This window comes from Prionailurus bengalensis, chromosome D4, assembly GCF_016509475.1.
Source record: "Prionailurus bengalensis isolate Pbe53 chromosome D4, Fcat_Pben_1.1_paternal_pri, whole genome shotgun sequence".
In the NCBI taxonomy this organism is placed as follows: domain Eukaryota; kingdom Metazoa; phylum Chordata; class Mammalia; order Carnivora; family Felidae; genus Prionailurus; species Prionailurus bengalensis.
The window spans coordinates 87200194-87223523 of NC_057359.1; the positions used below are offsets into that span (position 1 = coordinate 87200194).

The 23330-nt window shown below is 44.8% G+C and overlaps 2 protein-coding genes and 1 pseudogene across 21 annotated transcripts in view; 2 read left to right on the plus strand and 1 right to left on the minus strand.

The window, feature by feature from the left end:
• Nucleotides 1-946, plus strand: part of ODF2 (outer dense fiber of sperm tails 2) — a 35754-nt gene extending 34808 nt beyond the window's left edge. For all 20 annotated transcript variants that reach the window (XM_043566064.1, XM_043566060.1, XM_043566070.1 and 17 more), the window contains one exon: nucleotides 43-946. In XM_043566064.1, coding sequence (XP_043421999.1) covers nucleotides 43-231 — 189 coding nt within the window. In that variant the 3' untranslated portion in view covers nucleotides 232-946. The remainder of the gene's footprint in view (nucleotides 1-42) is intronic.
• A 2792-nt stretch (nucleotides 947-3738) lies between these two features.
• GLE1 (GLE1 RNA export mediator) overlaps nucleotides 3739-23330 on the plus strand; it is a 30504-nt gene continuing 10912 nt past the window's right edge. Inside the window, exons 1-9 of the mRNA XM_043566074.1 lie at nucleotides 3739-3947; nucleotides 9121-9342; nucleotides 12426-12536; nucleotides 17330-17478; nucleotides 17721-17781; nucleotides 17975-18229; nucleotides 21789-22017; nucleotides 22574-22686; nucleotides 22848-22917. Of these exons, the coding sequence (XP_043422009.1) occupies nucleotides 3849-3947; nucleotides 9121-9342; nucleotides 12426-12536; nucleotides 17330-17478; nucleotides 17721-17781; nucleotides 17975-18229; nucleotides 21789-22017; nucleotides 22574-22686; nucleotides 22848-22917 (1309 nt within the window). The 5' untranslated portion in view covers nucleotides 3739-3848. The remainder of the gene's footprint in view (nucleotides 3948-9120; nucleotides 9343-12425; nucleotides 12537-17329; nucleotides 17479-17720; nucleotides 17782-17974; nucleotides 18230-21788; nucleotides 22018-22573; nucleotides 22687-22847; nucleotides 22918-23330) is intronic.
• LOC122474837 lies at nucleotides 13335-13820 on the minus strand (annotated as a pseudogene).

A 23330-nucleotide genomic window follows, 5' to 3' on the forward strand; every position in this document is an offset into this window, starting at 1 on the left:
GACATTTCACACACTTGACTCCTTTTTTGTTGCTCCTCATAGGCTGACCGTCGCTACCAGAGCCGGCTACAAGACCTCAAAGATCGCCTGGAGCAGTCGGAGAGCACCAATCGCAGCATGCAGAACTACGTCCAGTTCCTCAAGTCATCTTATGCCAACGTGTTTGGGGACAGTCCCTACACTACCTTCCTCACCAGCTCTCCCATCCGCTCCCGATCTCCTCCCACCTAAGCCCGCCAGTCTTGGGCCAGGAGCCCGAACTGATGTCCTGGGAACTGAAGAGTGGCCAAGCCACAGCTGGAAAGCCTGCCGCTTTCCTCTCTCTTCCACTGATGAAGTGCGTTCAGGATCTTGTCTTAGCTACCGACTCCAGAAAAGTCCCTAAAGCACTAGGGGGAGTGAAACAGGAACCACTCAGTTTTCTCCTCTCTGATAGAGTCACCTGATGGAAATTTTTAATTACCTTGACAGGCCTTAAATCTACTGATCTTAGGGTACCAGATTTTAACTCACCATGACTTTGCTCCTTCCTTTCCTGAGCAAATGTCCGGACTGGACTTTTTCTTCCAGTCCCCTTATAGCCCTCCTCTTCTGAGGAATCTCTCTCTTGGGCTTTCTCTGACCAGCACTAGCAGGAGCTGTTAGCCAGAGGTCCTCACCACCCCTCCTGGGCTGTGAGCACATTCACCTGCTGTTTGGGTACAGTGTTTTTCCCCAAGGCCCTCCTCCCACGCCTGGTGGAAATCTCACACCCAAGTTTCCTCAAGGCCACTTGCCCCTGAGCACTTCACAATAGACACTGCAGGGCTTGTGTCCAGTGGCCTTTTAAAAGTATAATCCCAATCCCACTGGTTTGTGTTTCTGTTTGCTAGATTTCTATCTATGGAATGCCTTTATTCTGGAAATAATGTGTGTTGTGTTTTACAAAAAACTTTTCTAGTCAATATGTGAGACTCCACTGGATGATTTCTTTTACCCACCCCATCCCTTTTCTTTTTTTTTAAATTTTTTTTTTTTAATGTTTATTTATTTTTGAGACAGAGAGAGACAGAGCATGAACAGGGGAGGGGCAGAGAGAGAGGGAGACACAGAATCGGAAACAGGCTCCAGGCTCCGAGCCGTCAGCCCAGAGCCCGACGTGGGGCTCGAACTCACGGACCGCGAGATCATGACCTGAGCCGAAGTCGGACACTTAACCGACCGAGCCACCCAGGCGCCCCCACCCCATCCCTTTTCTAAAAATGATTACAGACAATGGTGCAGGAGAGCCAGTAAACAAGTACTTGGTACATGGGACACGAGGCTTCTCATTTCACTTTGGCCCAGGTCGGTTCTTTCTTCCCTGTGCACCTTCTTCACACAATCCTGTGACATGACTGGAGGAAACACACTTTGTAAGGCTTGGCTCAGTGTCTGCGGGGTAGGGGTGGAGGGGCACTTTAGGAGTGGATAGGATGGAGGGAGATAAGATGTGTATATATTACTATTTTAAAAATGATAGTTGGGCTTCTTTTTTTAAAGATCTTATTTACTTATTTTAAGGTTTTATTTTTAAGTAATCTCTACACCCAACGTGGGGCTTGAACTTACAACCCCAAGATCAAGAGCTGCATGCTTAACTACTGAGCCAGACAGGCGCCCCTGTTAGTTGGTTTCTAAATGATAAGATGATGGGCTATTCTGTGCTCTTCCCATTTCCCTATATTTAAAAGAAAGAACAACATATTCTTTAGAGAGGTGAACAAATGGGGTGCTGTGCTGAATCCCAACCTTTCTGTTTTAGCTGGTATTTGCCATCCGGGCGATGGCAGTCTTGTTCTGTCTACTCTAACTCAAGGACAAAACTCCAGAGACTTGCCCTATGTCCACAAAGGCAATGGGCCCCACATAGGCATCCAGCTTCGGAAACCTCCTTCCCCCTTAAATTCAGGGGACATTTGTAGTTTCCAGCTTTTCATTTTGCCAAGGGAGATCACTGCAAAAACAAGCATCAGCTACCACTGCCACAAAAACCAAGCCTGTTTTCACAGCCTTCATGATCAATGGACTTGAACTTACGGCATATGAAAGAGCTTCCCAAGGTGCACCTGGGTGGCTCAGTCAGTTGAACGTCTGATTTGGGCTCAGGTCATGATCTCGAGATTTGTGGGTTCAAGCCCCACATCGAGCTGGCTGCTGTCAGCCTGTCAGGGCAGAGCCTGGTTCAGATCCTCTGTCCCCTCACTTTGCCCCTCCCCTGCTTGCTCTCTCCAAAAAAAAAAAAAAAAAAAAAAAAAAAGACCTTTCCCAGGAAAGGGAAGTTGGCAAACTTACACCAATGTGGTACATATCTGTATAACTCATTTGTATTTTTGCCAAACCAATGAAAACCTCATGCAGGGCACTGCTATTTACCACGCTAGTGGGAAACACCTCTGTTGGAGTCTATCGCTAGACTCTCAACAATGTTGTATTTTCCTTTGTAAAGCTTTTTTTTTTGTTTTTTGTTTTTTGTTTGTTTTTTAAGAGGGGCAGAGGGATAGAGAGAATCCCAAGCAGGCTCCAGACCATGGAGCCAAACCCAAGGCTCAGTCCCACAACCCTGGGATCATGACCTGAGCCAAAATCAAGAGCCAAGTACTCAATCAACTGAGTTACACAGGCGCCCCATGTAAAGTAATTTATTGCAGACAGTACAGAGAGTTTGTAAAAAAAAAAAAAAAAACAAAAGATAAAAAATTTAAATGTTTATGTTATTTTCAACCTCAAACAGATCCGAAAATTCATCCTTTTAAGGTGTGTAATTCAGTCGTTTTCAGTATATTCACAAAGCTGTGCAGCCATAAACTTTATCCAGTTCTAGACCATTTTCATCAATACAAAATGAAGCCCATAGGCATTAGTAGCCACCCCCCCTCCGGCCTCCGCACAGCCCCTGGGAGCAACAAAGTCTCCAAAGTTACGTTAACAAAAATGAAATCCAACAATACTGTGGCCAGTCCTTTCACTTAGAATAATGTTTTTCAAGATTTATCCATGTAGTAGCACGCTTTTGTATTCTATTTTATGGCCAAATAATACTCCATTGTATGAATACACCCTATTTGATTTACTCACCAGTTGGTGGACATTTGTGTTTCTAACTTTTAGCTATTACGAGTAATGCTGCTAGGAACATTCTACGAATTTCTGTGTGGATGCACATTTCAATTTCTCTTGGTATATACATTCTTAGAAGTAGGATTGCTGGTGGGGGGGGGGGGGAGTGCCTGGGTGGCTCAGTCGGTTAAGCGGCCGACTTCGGCTCAGGTCATGATCTCGCGGTCCGGGAGTTCGAGCCCCGCGTCGGGCTCTGTGCTGACGGCTCAGAGCCTGGAGCCTGTTTCCGATTCTGTGTCTCCCTCTCTCTCTGGCCCTCCCCCATTCATGCTCTGTCTCTCTCTGTCTCAAAACTAAATAAACGTAAAAAAAAAAAAAAAGAGGTAGGATTGCTGGGTCAGTGGTAAGGCTACCCTTTTGAGCAACTGCCGCGCTGCCCCATTTTAGAGCCCATCAGCAATGGTCCAATTTCTCCACATCCTCATCAACACATACTGGGCTTTCTGCAATCCGCAGTCTCCAGCCTTCAGAAGCCCCGGTTCCCAGATCCAAGCAAGGGAGCCTCAGGGACCAAACCCTGCCGGCGCAAGGGCGCTGGCTGCCAGGCCCGGCGCCGGAGGCGGGGCCATGCAGCCGTTAGGGGCGGGGGTTGCCCTGCGTGGCTGCGTGCGCGCCCCGGAAGCGGAATCGAGGGCCCGTTTCCGGGCGGCTGATTCGAGGACTTGTTTTGTCACAAGCGGAGCCTCTGAAGAGCTCCCTCAGGGCCGGCCATGCCGTCCGAGGGTCGCTGCTGGGAGACCCTGCAGGCGCTGCGTAGTTCCGACAAAGGTCGCCTCTGCTACCACCGCGACTGGCTGCTGCGGGGCGAGGTGAGGGGGGCCCCGGAGTGGGTGGTGCCCTTCCGGCTGCTCGCGGTGGTACCCTGCTGTTCCCTAGCCCCTGGCTCGGCCGGCGCTGTGAACACGTGCGTTCTTTCTAACAACCCGCATTAGTTTCTCGACTGTTGTGTGTGCATCACCCCGTCCTAGAGTTTCTGCCCTCTCCTGCCTATTCTAGCCTTTCAGCGAGCTCCCATAATTTCAGAGGTGCTCTTCTGTCTAAAGGCTTCGTTGCCACCCCCAGCCCCAGCTGTGCTGTCGTCAACGCAACCCTCTCAGGGTCAGGTGATTTACCGCCCGTCTCTTGTGCTGCGAGGTCCAGAGTTAGCGGTGAACGATTAATAGGGCCCAACCTGCTGAAAGGACCAAAATCTTAGATTGACGTTGGGCGGACTTGGAAAGTTGAATGGGGGCGTGGTCGCTAGCGAGGATTTTCAAAGCCATGTACTTGACCACAGGAATGTAGGGGTGTAGACGGATTAAGGCATAGACAGTACCCGAGTTGCTGGTAATTAGCTACAGATAGGATGTGCTGTCTTGTCTTTAGACTTAGGTGGGAAACCATTCTAAAAGCGTTTCCCTATCTCTTATATCTCTGACAATTTTAGGGAATACAGACCATACGTACAGACATGGGTCTGGCTGGTGTAGACTCACGTTTTGCATTTCTGGCAGGAATGCCTGAGAAATGTTGCTGTGCTGTGTCAGTCATATCGGGAAGCGCGCATATACTGCAAACTCTCCCAGCACGGGCGATGCTGACCTTGATCACCTGCTCGCATTGTTATCTGCCAGATAGCTGCACTTAAAATTCATGGATTTTCCTTTTGAGGTTGATGAGTGTCTTGTGGGGAGGTAATCCAAGATTGCATCGAGGTTTCCTTGTCAAACCTCCGTCGTTGGCTTTCGCTTTTTCTGCCTGAATCAGTCACTCTCGTGAGGTACTCGAAAGGCATTTCCTGAATGTCAGCCACTCCTTCTGTGTTTGCCGGTTGGCATTCTCCTGTAAGGAAGAGCTTTCTTTTCTCCCCTGTTTAATTAATTGGTTGTATCGCGACGTACTCACGGGTTACTGTTTTGTGAGCTGTAACCCATTACCTGTAAGCGGGTGTGTGAGTGTTTCCATTCTGTGGGAAGTGCGACTTCAGGATAAACTCTGAGAGTTGAGGTCGTTGGGTCGAAGCCAAACATAGATGTCTCCCCACCCCCCACAACGGATGCATCAAATTGCCTTCCAGTCAGCAAATGCATGATCTTGCCTTTTTGCCCGCGGCCTCATCAACAGAATTGTATTATTATACTTTTAATTTTTGCTTGTCTAATAGGTAAGAATGAGATCTGGGTATGGTTTTGCAATGCCTTTCTCTTCTTATTGAGATCGAACATTTTTTTTTTCATATATTCAAGAGCCAATTTTATAGCATTCTATTTTTTTTTAATTTGTTTTATTTATTTATTAAAAAAAATTTTTTTTAACATTTATTTATTTTTGAGACAGAGAGAGACAGAGCACGAACAGGGGAAGGTCAGAGAGAGGGAGACACAGAATCCGAAACAGGCACCAGGCTCTGAGCTGTCAGCATGGAGCCCGACGCGGGGCTCGAACCCCCGGACTGTGAGATCGTGACCTGAGCCGAAGTCAGCCGCTTAACTGACTGAGCCACCCAGGCACCCCTTTTAATTTGTTTTTAACGTTTATTTATTTTTGAGACAGAGAGAGACAGAGCATGAATGGGGGAGGGTCAGAGAGAGAGGGAGACACAGAATCCGAAGCAGGCTCCAGGCTCCGAGCTGTCAGCACAGAGCCCGACGTGGAGCTTGAGCCCCCAAACCTCGAGATCATGACCTGAGCTGAAGTTGGACGCTTAACCCACTGAGCCACCCAGGTGCCACGGTATTTGTATTTTTCTTTTGGGTTTTTTTTTCCCCCCCTGATTTTACAAGTTCTTTATGTATTAAGGATAACCGTAGCCCTTTATCTGTGACATGTATTGCATATATTTTTTCTAGTTTGTCAGTTGGAATTTTTTCTGTTTATGTTTTTTTTTCTTTTAATTTGTATTTTAAGTAGGCTCCACGCCCAGTGTGGGGCTTGAACTCATGAGTCTTGAGATCAAGAGTCGCATGCTGTACTGACTGAGCCAGCCAGGCACCCCTGTTTATGGTGTTTTGTGTATGTGTGGTTTTATTTTTTACATTTGAATCTTTGGCCCTGGAATATATTTTGGTGTAAGGAATGAGAAAAAAAAAGGTGTGGCTCAACATTATTTCTATTATGTCTTGAAAATGAGTTTCATTACTTTATAAAATGTGCATATAACCTGTTTGCTTCTGTGTCCAGATTCTTCTCCACAGGTTGAATATCTGTTTATTGCAGGTGGGATGTGTACCTACAATCTAGATCAGTCTTTCTCAACCGCAGCATTATGGATATTTGGGGCTAGGCCAGATAATTTCTGTGTTATGAGGGGCTGCGTTGTAGAATGCTTGCATTGCATTGTAGGATTGTTAACAGCATTCCTGGCCTCCGCCCACTAGATGCCAATAGCACCCTCCCAGTTGTGACAACAAAAAATGTTTCCGGACATTGCTAGCTATCCGCTGGGGGATAAAATTGATCCTGCTGTAAAACCACTGACCTAGGTAAAATAAATAACTTGCAGTTTCTGAGTAGTTTTTATGTGCCAGGTATTGTTCTCAGCCCTTTATAGCTGTCATTCATTTAATCCTTCCCAAATCTTTTGAGGTGGATCCTTTATGATTCCATTTTAGAAGTAACTTGCCCATAGTTGTACAGGTGAGTGGAATGCAGGGATGGAATTCGGATTAAGAAAGGCAGGTTCCAAACTCAGTCCTCTTGGTCACTATCATACCATGTCTCCATGCTTCCTGGTAATATCTTCCTGACATGGAGTAAACTTTGCCAGAATGGCTGTATATTTTAACTGTAGTTAAATGGCATAAACTGCTCTGGTTTAAAGTGCTATATGCCAGGGCCAGCTGGCTGGCTCAGTCTGTTGGCTCTGTCCAACTTCGGGTCAGGTCATGATCTCACGGTGCGAGAGTTGGGGCTCTGCATTGGGCCCACTCCTGTCAGCACGGAGCCTGCTTTAGATCCTCTGTCCCCCTCTCTCTCTGTGCCTCCCGCCTCGTGCTGTATGCCAGATATACAGAGATAATGATTAACTGGTAGAGTTGAGGGACGCTTGGGTGGCTCAGTCGGTTGGGCCTCCCGACTCTTGGTTTCAGCTCAGGTCATGGTCTCAGTGATCTCATGGTTCAAGATTGAGCCCTGAACTCTGCGTTGGGATCCCTGACAGGCTTTGCACTGGCAGCATGGAGCCTGCTTAGGATTTTCTCTCCTTCTTTCTCTGCCCCATCCCCACTCGTGCTTGCTCTCTCTCTAAATAAATAAATAAACATAAATCATTAAAAAAAAAAACACCACAACTGGTAGAGATGTCCACACACAACTGGTAAGAATGTCTAGAACTTGTTTTATAGTGTTTCTATTTTAAATCTCATTTGCTTTAAGCCATTGGCTTTTATATCAGTGACCCCTTTTCTATGCCTATTTTTATATACTATATTCAATTTAAAAATTATAACATGTTCATTTAAAAATGAAATCTAGAGGGACAAGTGGGTGGCTCAGTTGATTAAGTGTCTGACTCGATCTCAGCTCAGGTCTTGATCTCAAGGTCATGAGTTCAAGCCCTGTGTTGGGTTCCACATTGGGCGTGACAAACAAACAAATAAATAAATAAAATTGAATCTAGAAAATTAGAACAAGGAGAAATATGTCTCTCATTACCCAAGCACAACCTCTAGAATATTTCCTTAATGTCTAATAGTGTATTAGCATTTGTTCTTATTTTTATATAATTATAGATATTTATTTATACCTTTTTTTTTTTTTTCACTTAAAATTGAATCTCAGGGGAAGGGGAAATGGAGGATCATGAAAAGACACAAACTTTTAGTTACAAGTACTGGAGGTGTAATGTACAATGTAGTTACGGCTCACACTGCTGTGATATACAGGAAGTTAAGAGTAAATCCTAAGAGTTCTCATCACAAGGAGAAAATTTTTTACCTTTTTTCTTCTTTCTTTCTATTGTATCTATAGTAGAAGATGGATGTTAGCTGAACCTGCTATAGTAATCATTTGAAATACATGTAAATCAACCGATCATACTGTCACTTTAAACTTACACAGTGATATATGTCAATTATTTTTCAATGACTGGAAAAAAATTGAATCTTAAGTATGGTGTTAAATAGGATTCAGAATCTGTACTTTAAATTTTTTTAAGTTATTATTATTTTTTAATTTATTTGAGAGAGAGAGAGCACACACAAGCAGAGGAGGGGCAGAGAGAAGGAGAGCCAGAATCCCGAGCAGGCTCCACACCATCTGCACAGAGCCTGATGTGGGGCTCGAACCCATGAACCACGAGATTACGACCTGAGCCGAGATCAAGAGTCAGATGCTTAACCAGCTGTGCCACCCAAGCCCCCCCACAATCCATGCTTTTGAATGACCGGTATCCCACTGATTGTGTATACTGTAGTTTACTTCAAAATTCCTCGTGTCCTTTTCCATTCTGATGTTTTAAATTGCTTTCAGATATGCTTTATTGACCATCTTTGTGCATCGTTCCTTTTTCTGTGGTTAGAGTTATTTAGTCTGATATTCTAAAAGGATAGGAGTCATGGGGCTCCTGGGTGGCTCAGTCCGTTAAGTGGCCGACTCCGGCTCAGGTCATGATCTCACAGTTCATGAGTTCGAGCCCCGTGTTGGGCTGTGTGCTGACAGCTCAGAGCCTGGAGCCTGCTTTGGATTCTGCGTCTCCTTCTCCCTCTGCTCCTTCCCCACTCGTGCTCTGTCTCTTTCTCTCTTGCTCAAAATAAATAACGTAAAAAAAAAAAAAAGGGGGGGTAGGAGTTGGTCATTATCAAGAAACTACTTTCTCTTCATCTCTAATTGTTAGTACAGTTAGTTTGGGTCTTTGTATGTATGTTATGTATGTATGTATGTATGTATGTATTTAGGCCTTAGAGTTTTCAGTGAGGCAGGTAGTGGATTATAAGGACAAAATTAGTTTTGGTTGCTTAGATCAGTTAACATGCAAGTTGGGCCTCACCCTCTTCTTTTCTCTAGGATGTCTTGGAAGAATGTAGGTCTGTTCCCAAGCTCTCTTCCTACTCCGGATGGGTGGTAGACCATGTCTTACCCCACATGCAAGAGAATCAACCATCCTCTGAGACTTCAGAATCCTCCAGATCCACTTCAGACCTTGAACAACCTTCCTGTGTTCCCACATCTCCCGTCAGAACCCCTGCCTTCTCACCAGTTTCCTCAGCAACACCAGATGGAGCCGAGGTAAGGTTTGTGATTAGCTTAAGATCGGAGGCAGTGGTGGCTGAAAAGTTGAAGTATTTAAGAGGCCCCTGACAGGCTCACGTGGGGGAGCATGCGATTCTTGCTCTCTGAGTCATGAGTTCGGGCCCCACATTGGGTGTAGAGATTACTCAAAAATAAAAATCTTGGGGCACCTGGGTGACTCAGTTGGTTAAGCGTCGTAACTCTTGATTTCAGCCCAGATCATGATCTCAGGGTTGTGAGGTTGAGCCCCACGTTGGGTTCTGCACTGACAGCATGGAGCCTGCTTGCGATTCTTTCTCTCCCCCTCTCTCTGCCCCTCCCCTGCACACATGCACACACTCTCAAAATAAATTTAAAAAATTAAAAAACTTAAAAATAAATAAAAATCTTAAAAATAAAAAAAGTAGGGGCGCCTGGGTGGCTCAGTCGGTTGAGCGGCCGACTTTGGCTCAGGTCATGATCTCACGGTCCGTGAGTTCGAGCCCCGCGTCGGGCTCTGTGCTGACAGCTCAGAGCTTGGAGCCTGTTTCGGATTCTGTGTCTCCCTCTCTCTGACCCTCCCCTGTTCATGCTTTGTCTCTCCCTGTCTCAAAAATAAATAAAATGTTAAAATAAATAAATAAATAAATAAAATAAAAATTAAAAAAAAGTTGAAGTGTTTAAGATTGTCATACGACAGTGACCTTACTCTGGGGAAAATAATGGTGGCTCCTTGTAGCTGTTTTAAGGATGCCATTTACTACACCACAGCGTTCCCTTTATGAAGAGGGGGGAGAGAGATTCCCTTCTGTTCTTAGTACTAGTGATAGTAATGAATTTCCTCAGCAATTGGATTGTTTTTTTCTCACGAATATTGCATGCATTTAACTCATGAGGTCTCCCTTTTTGGTTGGCTTTTGGAGGCTTACAGTAAAGTTTAGACCTGCTGTCTAGATGTACCTTATCATTAGTTCTTTAAAAAAAAAAAAAAAAAATTGTGATTTGTGGAAAAAAAATGCATTTTTACTCTTTTTTACTCTGTTTTGTCCCTGCCTTTGCTTGTTTCTCTTCCTTAAAAGCAGTTAAATTGTTACTGGTGGAGTTCCGTTCTTCCTTTCTCTTTTTTGGGGCATGGGGAGTAATCCTTCCAGAAGTAGTTCATCTGCATACAAATATAAAGGAACACACTATATGATTCTGTCCATTTAACATTCATGAAATAAGAGTGTTCTAGAGAACACATTAGGGGTATGGAGGTAGGTGTGGCATAGGACGCCTGTGGTGACAGGGCGGTTCCGTACCACCGTGATTATGATGGCAGTTACTCCAATCTATGCATGAGATAAACTTGCATGGAACGATACACATACACAAATGAATTCCTGTACAACTGGCGAAATCTGAAGAAGTTCTGTGGCTTGTGCCAACATCAGTTTACTGTTCTTGATATTTTACTGTATTTATGGCTGTTACTATGGGGGGGGGGGCTGAGTGAAGAGTGCATCAGCCTCTCTGTACCAATTTTCACAACTTCTGTGAATTAGAATTATTTTAATGATTTTTTTTTATAGAGTTAAAAAACACTTTTTAAAAAAAATTTCTATGAGTGCTTCTCAGTTCCAGTCATGCCAGTGCTGTGACATGTCCACAGGCAGTCATCTTTCCCTCCCCAGGGCTCAGTCTCTTCATCCGTAAACCTGGTACTGGGCCAAATTGCTGATGTCCTCTCCAGAGAGAGAATCCTTGAGGTGTTTGTTTGTTTTGTGTTTTTAATTTTTTTTTTAATTTTTTTTTTTAATGTTTATTTTTTTTTTGAGACAGAGACAGAGCATGAACAGGGGAGGGTCAGAGAGAGAAGGAGGCACAGAATCTGAAACAGGCTCCAGGCTCCGAGCTGTCAGCACAGAGCCCAACACGGGGCTCGAACTCACGGGCTGTGAGATCATGACCTGAGCTGAAGTCGGCCACTTAACCAACTGAGCCACCCAGGCGCCCCTGTGTTTTTAATTTTTTAATGTTTATTTATTTTTGAGAGACAGAGACAGAGCATGAGTGGGGGAGGGGCAGAGCGAGGGAGACACAGAATCCAAAGCAGGCTCCAGGCTCCAAGCCATCAGCGCAGAGCCGGACGTGGAGCTCGAACTCATGAACCATAAGATCATGACCTGAGCTGAGGTCAGACGTTTAACCAACTGAGCCACCCAGGCGCCCCTCATTCTTGAGGTTTAAATAAACTTTTAGATGGCTTTATATAATGAATTATTGTGTCATTTAGGAATTTTCGGGGGTTTGAGAGAAATCCAGTTCAAACTAGCTTGAGCAAAACGGAAGAGAAAAAGGAATTAATTAGCTCACATGACTAGTAAGTCTGTGAATGCATATAGAATCGGTTAGATCCGGGCAATATACTTTCTGCTTCTCTCTGCTTTACGTTATTTTTGACTTGATCCAACGACCCACCTACGGGGCTTTGCCTGTCCCCTCAATTCTGCTTAACTCTTCTTGGTTCCATCCTTCTTACAGACTCCATGTGGCAAGATGGCCATTAGTGACCGTAGACACACATCTTCTTAGATTAGCATCCTCAGAGGTAGAAAGCCTTCCCAGATAACTCCATCAGAAAAGTTCAGAGATGGAGTCTGGCCTAGCTTGGCACAGGGGGATAGAGTACTTTGATCGGTAGGCTGGTCACATGATTACCCCTTGAAGGAGGGTGGAACAATTGGGGATGTGGGTTGGGATGGCTCCATTCAAACCACCCCAGCACACATTGACTCTTACCAGAAGAATGGGGAACAATTTGCCGGGCAGATCAAAACAAGCAAGCCAAAAAACAAAGCAAACTAAAACTGTGCAGAGAAATAACCCATCTATTGGTTTGTATATTATTATATAAACGTAATTTATATTATTATTCCCTTTACAACGGAAAACAATGAGAACAAGATCAATATGACAAGCACACTAGTTCTAACCTAAATTGTTCTGTTGTTGTTCTTCTGGGTGGTTGTTCATAGGTAGGGATGTGGTTTTCATGTAGAAGGGGTAGCATCAACTTTACCATCTTAAATGCTTAATTTTTCCATTTTCTGTCTGTATAGGACAAACATGAGTCCCAGCATGCAGAACCTATGGCACTTCAGTCCTCCCGGGGGATCAAAGTGGAAGGTTGCATCCGGATGTATGAGCTGGTGCACAGAATGAGAGGAAGAGTAAGTGTCCCATGAAGTAGGGTAGGCTTGACCCACGGCAGCCACATTTAAATACAGTTCTTCAGGCATTATGAATGCCCACCTCGTGCTAATCATTGTGCCCCACATGCTAGTAGCTCCTGATTCACTTGGGGACATAGTGTAACGTAGCATTTAAGAGTGAGCTCTCTGGGGCACCTGGGTGGCTCCATCAATTAAGCATCAACGTCAGTTTAGGTGAGGATCTCACAGTTTGTGGGTTCGAGCCCCACATTGGGCTCTGTGCTGATAGCTTAGAGCCTGGAGCCTGCTTCAGATTCTCTCTCTCTCTCTCTCTCTCTCTCTCTCTCTCTCTCTCTCTCTCCCTCCCCCCCCCCCTCCCTCTCTCTCTGTCTCTCTCTCTCTGTCCCTCCATTCTGCATTCTGTCTCTCTCTGTCAAAAATGAATGAACATTAAAAAAAAAAAAGTGAGCTCTCTGAAGGAAGATAGATCAGGTTCACATCCTAGCTCATCCTAGCTCTTCTGTGTTGCATGTGACTTTGAGAAAATTACTTAGGCTCTCCTGGTTTCCATTTACTTCTCCAGAATTGGAAGATGATCTGGGGTTGTCAGATAAGGTTATACTGAGAAGATGGATCTTAACAGCCTCTTGAAGAAAGGTTAATTCTGTTTTAATAATTTATTTGACTTTATTATTTTTTTCATGCTTTTCCAATAAAAATCAGAAGGATTTTAGGGGCGCCTGGGCGGCTCAGTTGGTTAAGAGTCCAACTCTTGATTTCATTCTGGGTCATGATCTCACGGTTTGTGAGTCCGAGCCCTGCACTGGGGGATTCTCTCTCTCTGCCTCTCCCCTGCTCGCTCTCTCAAAAAAATTAGAAGGACTTTAATTCTCAGGTCTTTTGAGAGAGCAAAACTAATGTAACACAAGTGAGAATATCTAATTAATGAATTTAACAACAAACCAAAGTAATTTTGTTATGTAAACGAACCCATTTATTATAGGCTGGCTGTATTTCAGGTGGCGTAGCTTCTATGGCCTTTCACCTCCATCAGTCTGATGGGAGACTCTGCTGTGACGGCAGAAGTGGCCGTGTGGCTCCGGCGCCGCCGGCTGCCGTTTTCATGCAGGCACCGCAATGCCAGATCCCCACAGCTTGTCTTTTCATCTTGGTTTTGCCACAGAAGGAGCACGTATATTTGGCGGGCTGGCCTATTTCAGTCTTCACCATTTTCCTGAGGGAGGCACCATAATGGCTCCCGTATTTATGGAGGATTCCAACCATCCTGGTGCCATTAGCCATGTTGCCTCAAACTAAGCCTGAGCCCAGGGAGCTGACGTTATGCTTTTGCAGTTAGAAAGACAACGCATGGTTTTGTAAGAATTTCCACAGATCGAGTGAGTTTATAATGTGAAAGTCTTCTGGCATCTACCCTCGTTTGTTCATTCATTGAGTCAACACATAGTTACCGAGCACTTACGTGCTTATGGAGCGCTTAGACGCTATTCTAGGTCTAGATAAAACAGTGAGCAAAGCAGACGCGGATTCAGGCCCTCACAGAGCTTCTGTACTGGTGAGGAGAGATCGAAGTAATAAGAGAAATAAGTAAAATGTAGGTAGAAGACTGTTTTACTCTGAGTGAAAGGGTCTGGTTGCTTCCTCTTGGGTGCTGGCAAGGCGGATGGTGAGGAATGCTCAGGTCCTGGCTAGGGGAGTCCTTTTCAGCTGAACACTTAATGCCCTTCATCTTCGGGAAAGTTTTCCCCTTTGATTAGTTTCTCTTCCTCTCCATTGCCTTTTTTTTCTCTCGTTTTAGGAACTTTTATTAGTCAGATATTGGATCTCCTAGATTAATTCCCTATTTCTCTTATCCTTCCTCTCATTTTCCTTTTGTCTTTTTCTCTTTTCCAAGAGATTTAATTTTATCCTTCCATTGTTAATTGAAAAACTATGTACCTACCTATTTTTTAAATTATGTGTTTAGGGGCACCTGGGTGGCTCAGTCGGTTAAGCATCTGACTTCGGCTCAGGTCATGATCTCACAGTTTGTGGGTTCGAGCCCCGCCTCGGGCTCTGTGCTGACAGCTCAGAGCCTGGAGCCTGCTTTGGATTCTGTGTCTCCCCGTCTCTCTGCTCCTCCCCCACTCATGCTCTATCTCTATCTCTCTCTCAAAAAGAAATAAACATTAAAAAAAATTTTTTTTTAATAAAATAAATTATATATTTGACTTTCATGGGCTTTTTCTTCTCCGTGTGTTCCTTTTTTAGAGCATTTAATTCTCATTTCATATCATACTAAAGTTTTTTTCAGATTTGTATTCCTTGAAATAATTTGTTTTTTCTAGATTCATTATTCTAGGGTATAGAATTTCCTCAAATATCTAACGATCTTTATTTACCAGTGGTTGGACCAAGGCTTCCAGGTGCATTGTCAGGAACAAAATTATTATGATTTTGAACTTCCTAAGTGTCAGAATTCCTAGGGTATATGTTCTGGAATACCGGCCTCCACACTAGCTGATCCAGTTATCTCTGGATAATTTATTCATTTTCTTGTAGGGAAGAACTCTCTGTTTTTTTGGCTGGGAGTATGTATGCATGATTGTGTAATAAATCGCCCCCAAACTTGTGGCTTACAGCCACTACTGACATTTCATTCCTGTCCTTCGTGTTTCTGGAGGTCAACCTGCTCAACTAGGCAGTTCTCACTTGGGGTCTCTGTGGCTGCAGTGACAAGGTCTGGAATTCTTCCAGAGGCTTCCTCACTGACCTGTGTAGCTGTTGCAGTTACTTAGCTGGAACATCTGCCCTCTCCATGTGGCAGAGCTTCCTCCTAGCACAGAGGTCGGGTTCCAAGAGCAAGCATTGTAAGAGATATTGCCCGAGCTGCGAGCTGCGTGGCCTAGTCTCAGGAATCATGTAACATTATTTCTCTTTCCCACATTCTCTTAGCCAAGGCAGTCATGAGGGGCTGCTCAGGTTGAAGTGGGGGAGATGGGAGGGTCAGAGAATGTGCAGATCTCTCTCTTTTTTTTAAGTTTATTTATTTATTTTGAGAAAGAGCATGCAAGCAGGGAGAGGGAGAGAGAGAAAATCCCAAGCAGGCACCACTCTGTCAGCATGGTGCTTGATGCGGGCTGGAACGCATTAACTGTCAGATCATGACCTGATCTGAGGTCAAGAGTCGGACGCTTCATGGATTGAGCCACCCACGTGCCCCTGTGCAGATCTCTTTTTAAATCATTACACAGTCCACAACAGTAAAAACAAATCCAGTACAGAATGGGCAAAAAACAGAGATACTTTACCAAAGGTACAAAGAAGCACATGAAAAGAGGTTTTCAGTGTTTATTTTGAGAGAGAGTGCAAGTTGGGGAGGAACAGAGAGAGAAGGGGACAGAGGATCCAAAGCGGGCTATGTGCTGACAGCAGATAGCTTGATGCGCAACTCATGAATCGTGAGATCGTGACCTGAGCCAAAGTCGGACACTTAACCGACTGAGCCACCCAGGCGCCCCGAAAAGATGTTTTTAAAAAATCATTGCAGCACACATGCCTGGCTACCGACTGTTCTGATCTCATGATTTGGGAGGACGCGGCGGGCGGGGGGCGGAGATTCGAGTTGACTGTTTCGTCTGAAAACATTCAGCTGATATCTCTGTTTTCAGCCCTGTGAACCCCACCTGGTTTTAGATCTGGCATTGCCCAGTCCCGAGCCTCTTTGAGGTTCTGGTAGCTTGGTTCTCTCCCTGAGAGACGTAGTCTGCTTGTGTTTGCACGCACCCTCACGTTTGCTCAGCTCTGCTGTCAGTTCACACTCCTCCACAGAAATGTTGTGTTCCAGAAGCATGGTGAAAATTTTTCCCTGCTGACAATCCCATGCACGTTCTGCTGTTGAGTCCTTTTTCCCTTCCCAACTCATATTTAAATGGAGTCTCGGAGGAGAGGTTATAGATGCTGTGTTCACTTTGCCTTTTTGCACTGGAAGCTTTAAAATAGAATAATGTGACATCCTAACAATGTATTTTGCCGTATCTTCATGCCAGTATATATAGCATCTTGTCCTCTTCAAAGGCTGCAGAGTGTTCTCTAGTCTGACCTACTATAATATGTGTAGTCAATCCCCAGTTAATGTAAATTGTTTTAAATTTACTGCCATCATCGACAGGACTGCAGTGAGCATCCTTGTTCATACATCTTTGCACACACGTTCAGTATTTCCTTGGGATAAATTCTTAAAAATAAACCAGTGCCAAAGGATATATACCCTTTAAATTTTAGTAGTTAAAATGTCACATCACTCTTAAAGACCAGATGAGAATACTCTCATGAATAGTAAATGGAATACCTTTAGGAATCTAGGAAGGGGACTTTCCTAAGTGGAGGTGGGGGAGGAAATGTAAGCAGAGATGATAAGGTGAGGAAAGGAGTAGATAGGAATGTGTATAGCATGTTTATGGAGTTAGAATGAGTATTTCTGTTGATTACTCTAAAATCAGAGTACACAGGATGGAGGCTTAAAAGCGCGGGGCTCTTTGACACCACGATGGTAAATACCTGTCCATTCCTAGCTGATACTGGAGTGACATGAATCGCAAGGGGCAAATTGGGAGAGCTTTCCAAAACAGCCGGGTGTAAACATCCACTCGGAGAGGAGAGGCAACTTGAGCATGGTTTCTGCGAACTAAGCAGCTGGTTCCATGCCCTTGAGTTTCTCTGATGGAATTAAGGAGAGACGAGAGGATGTTCCGAATGGGTAAATGAGCAAGGTGCCGACAGAGCTGCAGAGAGCAGGTGCTGATTCTTTTCAGGAGGGCCTGAGGCAGTGGCAAGAGGAGCAGGAGAGGAAGGTGCGAGCCCTCTCTGAGATGGCATCTGAACAACTGAAGCGCTTTGATGAACGGAAGGAACTGAAACATCATAAAGAATTCCAGGACTTACGGGAAGTGATGGAGAAGAGGTGAGCGGGAACGTCCGTGTGCTCAGCCCGACCTCTGTCCCAGCATGAAACCCCAAGGGAAAGAGTTGACCTACTGAGGCTTTAAATATCGAAATAAAATAGCCAGTGAAGCTCATAACCTAGAAAAATGCCCAGCCTTGGAGAGGTGACCAAGGTGTCGCAAGGAGAGGGAGGCTTTTAGGAGAGGTAAGGTGAGACAGTTTCAGGAAGCATCCCTGACGTTCCTGCCATTCTTCCTGCAGCTCCAGAGAAGCCCTGGGGCACCAAGAGAAGCTAAAAGCTGAGCATCGTCACAGAGCAAAGGTCAGAGCCTGGGAGACTTCTTGTGGGTGCGTCCTGATGTGGCTCTAACCCGGGTCTTGCCTCCCTGTGACTCCCTTTACCTGCTGGGGGGAGGGGGCCCATCTGTAAAATATGTAGCCCACCTGGGGCTTGGGGAATGTAGAAACAGAAGGCCCGGCGCCCCTGGGAGGTAACCGGACAACCCCTCCTGCAGATTCTCAACCTGAAGCTGAGGGAGGCTGAGCAGCAGCGCCTGAAGCAGGTGGAGCAGGAGCGGCTGCGGAAGGAAGAGGGCCAGGTCCGCCTGCGGGGCCTCTATGGCCTGCAGGAGGAGGTGCTGCACCTCAACCAGCAGCTGGACGCCTCTGAGCAGCATAAAGATGTGCTGAAGGTGGACCTGTCCGCCTTCCGGACCCGGGGCAACCAACTGTGCGGCCTCGTCTCGGGGATCATCCGGGCCACTTCTGAGGTGAGCGAGCTTCGGAGCGACCTGGTCTTCTGGCTCGGAAATGGACAGTCTTAGTGCAGATTTGTTTTCTGATTTAAAAGGAGTGCCTGGAAAAAAAATAATAATGCTTGCTTACTGTAGAAAATAGCAAGATCATTTGTTAGAGATAATAATAATCACCATTAGCGTTTTCTCTTTCTTCCCTGACAAGGAGTGTGCATGTGGGGGGTTACCCTTACCCCAAAGTGGACTTTTATACATCCAGAGTTTCTTATCTTAGGTTAAACAAATAATTGTTTATTCTGATTGCAAAATACTTTAGTTCATTCAGTAATCTTTTGTTGAACACCTGGTGTGCTATGGTAAAAATTGAAACCTTACGACAATGTATATAGCTTTTTTCCAGTTAACATTGTATTTTGAACACAAAATTACTACAATCACTAAAAATATTTTGATGTTTGTTTTTTGTTTTTTTAAAGAATGTTTGTAATGTTTATTTACTTTTAAGAGAGGCGGGGGGGTTGGGGATGCAGAGAGAGAAGGAGACACAGAATCTGAAGCAGGCTCCAAGCTCCGAACTGTCAGCACAGAGCCCGATGCAGGGCCTGAACCCACTAACCGGGAGATCATGACCTGAGCCTAAGTCGGACGCTTAATCAACTGAGGCATCCGGGTGCCCCTGATGTTTTTAGTTAAAGCAGTGTTAAAAAGTGCCAAGTTGGGGCGCCTGGGTGGCGCAGTCGGTTAAGCGTCCGACTTCAGCCAGGTCACGATCTCACGGTCCGTGAGTTCGAGCCCCGCGTCAGGCTCTGGGCTGATGGCTCGGAGCCTGGAGCCTGTTTCCGATTCTGTGTCTCCCTCTCTCTCTGCCCCTCCCCTGTTCATGCTCTGTCTCTCTCTGTCCCAAAAATAAATAAAAAACATTGAAAAAAAAAAAAAGGTGCCAAGTATTGCCACAACACATGGCAGATATTCAGTATTTGATGAACACGTGGAATTGGATACTTCCCACATGTAATAATACCAAAAAACAATAGAAAAAGACATGTTTAATGTTGAACATTTAAGTTTCTGTGTTTTTACTACCATACATAGCACTATAGTAATACCATTCTATATACGTTTTATTTGTATTTCTTTGAGATAAATTTTTAGAAAAGGAATTACTGAAATAATTTTAAGGTTCTTGACTCTTACCCAAAAGTTGTACCAATTCACGTTTTTATGATTATTATGTTCCTACCCTTAGTTCTTATTTCTTCTCAAGTTTTTTTTTCAAGTTTTTGTTTTAAAAAGTCAGTGGAGGGTCTAGTTGGTTAAGTGTCTGACTCTTGATTTCGGCTCAGGTCATGATCTCACGGTTCATGAGTTCAAGCCCCACGTTGGGTGCAGAGATTACTTAAAAATAAAATCTTTAGAAATAAATGAAGGGGTGCCTGGCCGGCTCCGTCAGTGGAGCATCCAACTCTTGATCCTGGGATTGTGAATTTGGGCCCCATGTTGAGCATGGAGCCTGCTGACCCACCTGCCTACATACATAGATGTACACAGTAATTAATTAATTTATTTAATTAATAAATTGGGAGGCCTCGTTGATTTAACAGGCAAAACTACAAAACACATTTGTAGGGCAATATACAAAATGATGGCAGCACTTCTCGATTCGTCTTACGATTCTGGTGGTCATATTCTAACAAAATAGCACACTGAAAGAAATGGGAACATCACTCCGGCTTATATGCATTCTCATTTATGAGCAGAAATTCTAAATAAAAGATGAGTAGGGACGTCTGGGTGGCTCAGTTGGTTAAGCGTCTGACTTCAGCTCAGGTCATGATCTCGCTGCTCATGGGTTTGAGCTCCACAGCGGGCTCTGTGCTGACAGCTCAGAGCCTGGGGCCTGCTTCGGATTCGGTGTGTGTGTCTCCATCTCTGCCCCTCCCCGCTCATGCTCTGTCTCTCTCTTTCTCAAAAATAAATAATAAACATTTATAAATAAATAAATAATGATAAGTCAAATTTATCAGTGCCTCAAAACAATAATGTGCTATAACCAAAGAGGTATTATTCTAAGGATAATGAAAAGCTGGATCGATTGTTATGAAGTCTTTTCATGAACTTAATTTCATTAATAGGTTAATGGAGTGAAGTCATATGTTTGTCTTGTTAGATGTTGTAAAAGTATATGCTGAAATTCTACATCCTTTCCTATTAAAAAATAATAGGAAATTAAAAACTAAAATGTGTTCCCGGGGTGCCTGAGTGGCTCAGTCAGTTGAGTGTCCAACTCTTGGTTTTGGCTCAGGTCATGATCTCATAGTTTTGTGAGTTTGAGCCCCACATCACACTCTGCACTGGCAGCACAGAGCCTGTTTGGGATTCTCTCCCCCTCACTCTCTGCCCCTCCCCACTTGTGCTGTCTCTGTCTCTCTCAAAATAAATAAACTTAAAAAAAAATGTTTCTCATGAACATGATAGATTATGTATCCATTTAAGACTACATTTTAGGGACACCTGGGAGGCTCAGTCAGTTGAGTGTCTTATTGATATGGACTCAGGTCGTGATCTTGGGCTCCTTGCTGAGCGTGGAGTCTGCTTGAGATTCTCTCTTTGTCTCTGTCTCTCTCACTCTCTCAAAACAACATTAAAAACATAGACTACATTTTAGACATGCCATTAAAATTGGGAAAGAAATAAAAATGTACCATGTTGCTACAATAGTAACAAATTATTGATGTCATTAACGGTGTTTTAGCCAATAAAATGTAATAAGACAAAGGAGAAATATTTGAGGAAATGTAATTTGATAACAATATGATTGTCTACCTAGAAAGCCAAGAGTAAAAAGCTCCGAGCTATTAATATTTTTTTTTTAATTTTTTTTTTCAACGTTTATTTATTTTTGGGACAGAGAGAGACAGAGCATGAACGGGGGAGGGGCAGAGAGAGAGGGAGACACAGAATCGGAAACAGGCTCCAGGCTCTGAGCCATCAGCCCAGAGCCTGACGCGGGGCTCGAACTCACGGACCGCGAGATCATGACCTGGCTGAAGTCGGACGCTTAACCGACTGCGCCACCCAGGCGCCCCTTAATATTTTTTTTTAACGTGTATTTATTTTTGAGAGACAGAGCGTGAGCAGGGGAGGGGCAGAGAGAGAGGGAGACACAGAATCCAAAGCAGGCTCCAGGCTCTGAGCTGTTAGCACAGAGCCTGACATGGGGCTTGAACTCACAAACCTCGAGATCATGACCTGAGCCGAAGTCGGACGCTTAACTAACTGAGCCACCCAGGTGCCCCAACATGGTATCATTTTAATCTAGACTGTTGTCACAAGCTTTTAAAGAATTATCCGAGCATTGTTGGTGAGAGCATGGAAAAATCCATACTCTGTGGATGTGATGGTTAATCAGTATTACCTTTAAGAGGACAGGAACGCAGTAGGTATCAGCATGTTGAATGTGGGTACTCCATGGGGTGCAACAGTTCCAATTTAGCAATGTATTGTGTGAGCTGTGATTCAGCTTCACAGGTACCTGGGGAATAGACGCTAAGCTCTGCCTCTGTCACCCTGACAGAACGGCTTTCCCACGGCAGAGGACCAGGCTGTGGCTGAGAGAGCCCTGCAGGAAATGCGGGACCTCCTTACAAGCTTGCAGCAGGAGATCGCCAGGGCCTGTGAGGACAAGAGGAGGCAGGATTTGGAGGCCCAGGTAAAGCGGCAAGACTCACACATGCAGCAGGGGCCAGAGGTCCACAGAGAGACCCCAGCTCCCAGCCAGGGCCCAGGAGGGAAACAGAATGAAGGTGGGTGTTGGCGTGGATACGGTCCTTTAGCCCAGAATATGAAAGGAGACAAGAATATGTTTGAATATCGTGTTAAGCTTCAGGACAATTTACCGGAACTGTTAACATAATGTAAAACTCTGTACGTTTACTGAATTACGTTCAGTTTGGTTGAGGCCGAGCCTGACTTCCAGTACTTGCCACGAGGATTTGAAATTCTGTATAATTCTAGTAGATGTATCCTCCCAGGTTTTGCTGCTCTGACTTTTTAAAATAAATATTACGCAGTGTATGTTCACTGCATATGTAAGAGAATCAGTCGAGCATAATGGTTGAGAATGCTGGCTTTAGAGCCAGGTCCACGGGAATGTGGTTTTTCTACTTCCTGGCAATGCGACTTTGGCAAATTGACCTTTCTATGCCTATTTCCTTATGTAGAAAGTGAAGATAATGATGGTATCTACTTCCTAGGGTCCTTGAAAGCCATTAATACCTGTATCAGCTGATTAGAACAGTGCCTGGCTCACGTGAAGGGTTCATTGAGTACGATTACGAGAGCCTCTCTTCTCTTCCTCAGACCTCCAAGTAAAGGTACAAGACAGTACAATGCGGTGGTACCACCAGCTGCAGGATGTTTCCAGTCAGTGCGTGTTGGCCTTTGAGGAGCTGACCAACAGCAAAGACAGTCAGGTACGGAGGGCTGTAAGTTGCGACTTGTCTGGGCCTGGGAGTGCTCTGAACAGCCCCGTGTCCCAGAGGAATGTTGCTAGCACGTCACCTTCCCTAATCCTGCTGTCATCTACTCAACTCTTCCGGACACTATTTGCCCTCTCGCTGTTCTCTCCTGGCAGGCCAAAAAGGTAAAGATGGACCTCCAGAAAGCTGCCACCATCCCAGTGAGCCAAATCTCCACCATTGCAGGTTGGTCAGAGGAGTTCAGAACATGGCCCTTCGCTTCACTTTGTTATTTTGTACGACTCCACATCTACTCATCTATAAGGTTCCCGTAGACAGAGTCTGTTCCAACAAATGACATGACGTTGGGTCAGGCACGTGTAAGTTATGTCTTACTCTCTTTTGTTTCCTCTTCAACACGTAGAAGGCGATCATTACGTGTTTGTTGACTTGATTTATAAATAAGCTGTATATCAACAGTAAATTATTTAAGAAGGGTCTTACCTGAAGTTGAAAGTTACTGTTGAAGGGGCGCCTAGGTGGCTCAGTCAGTTGGGGTCTGACTCTTGATTTCGGCTCACGTCATGATCTCACAGTTTGGGAGTTCGAGCCCCACATTGGGCTCTCTGCTGTCAGCACAGAGCCTGCTTCAGATCTTC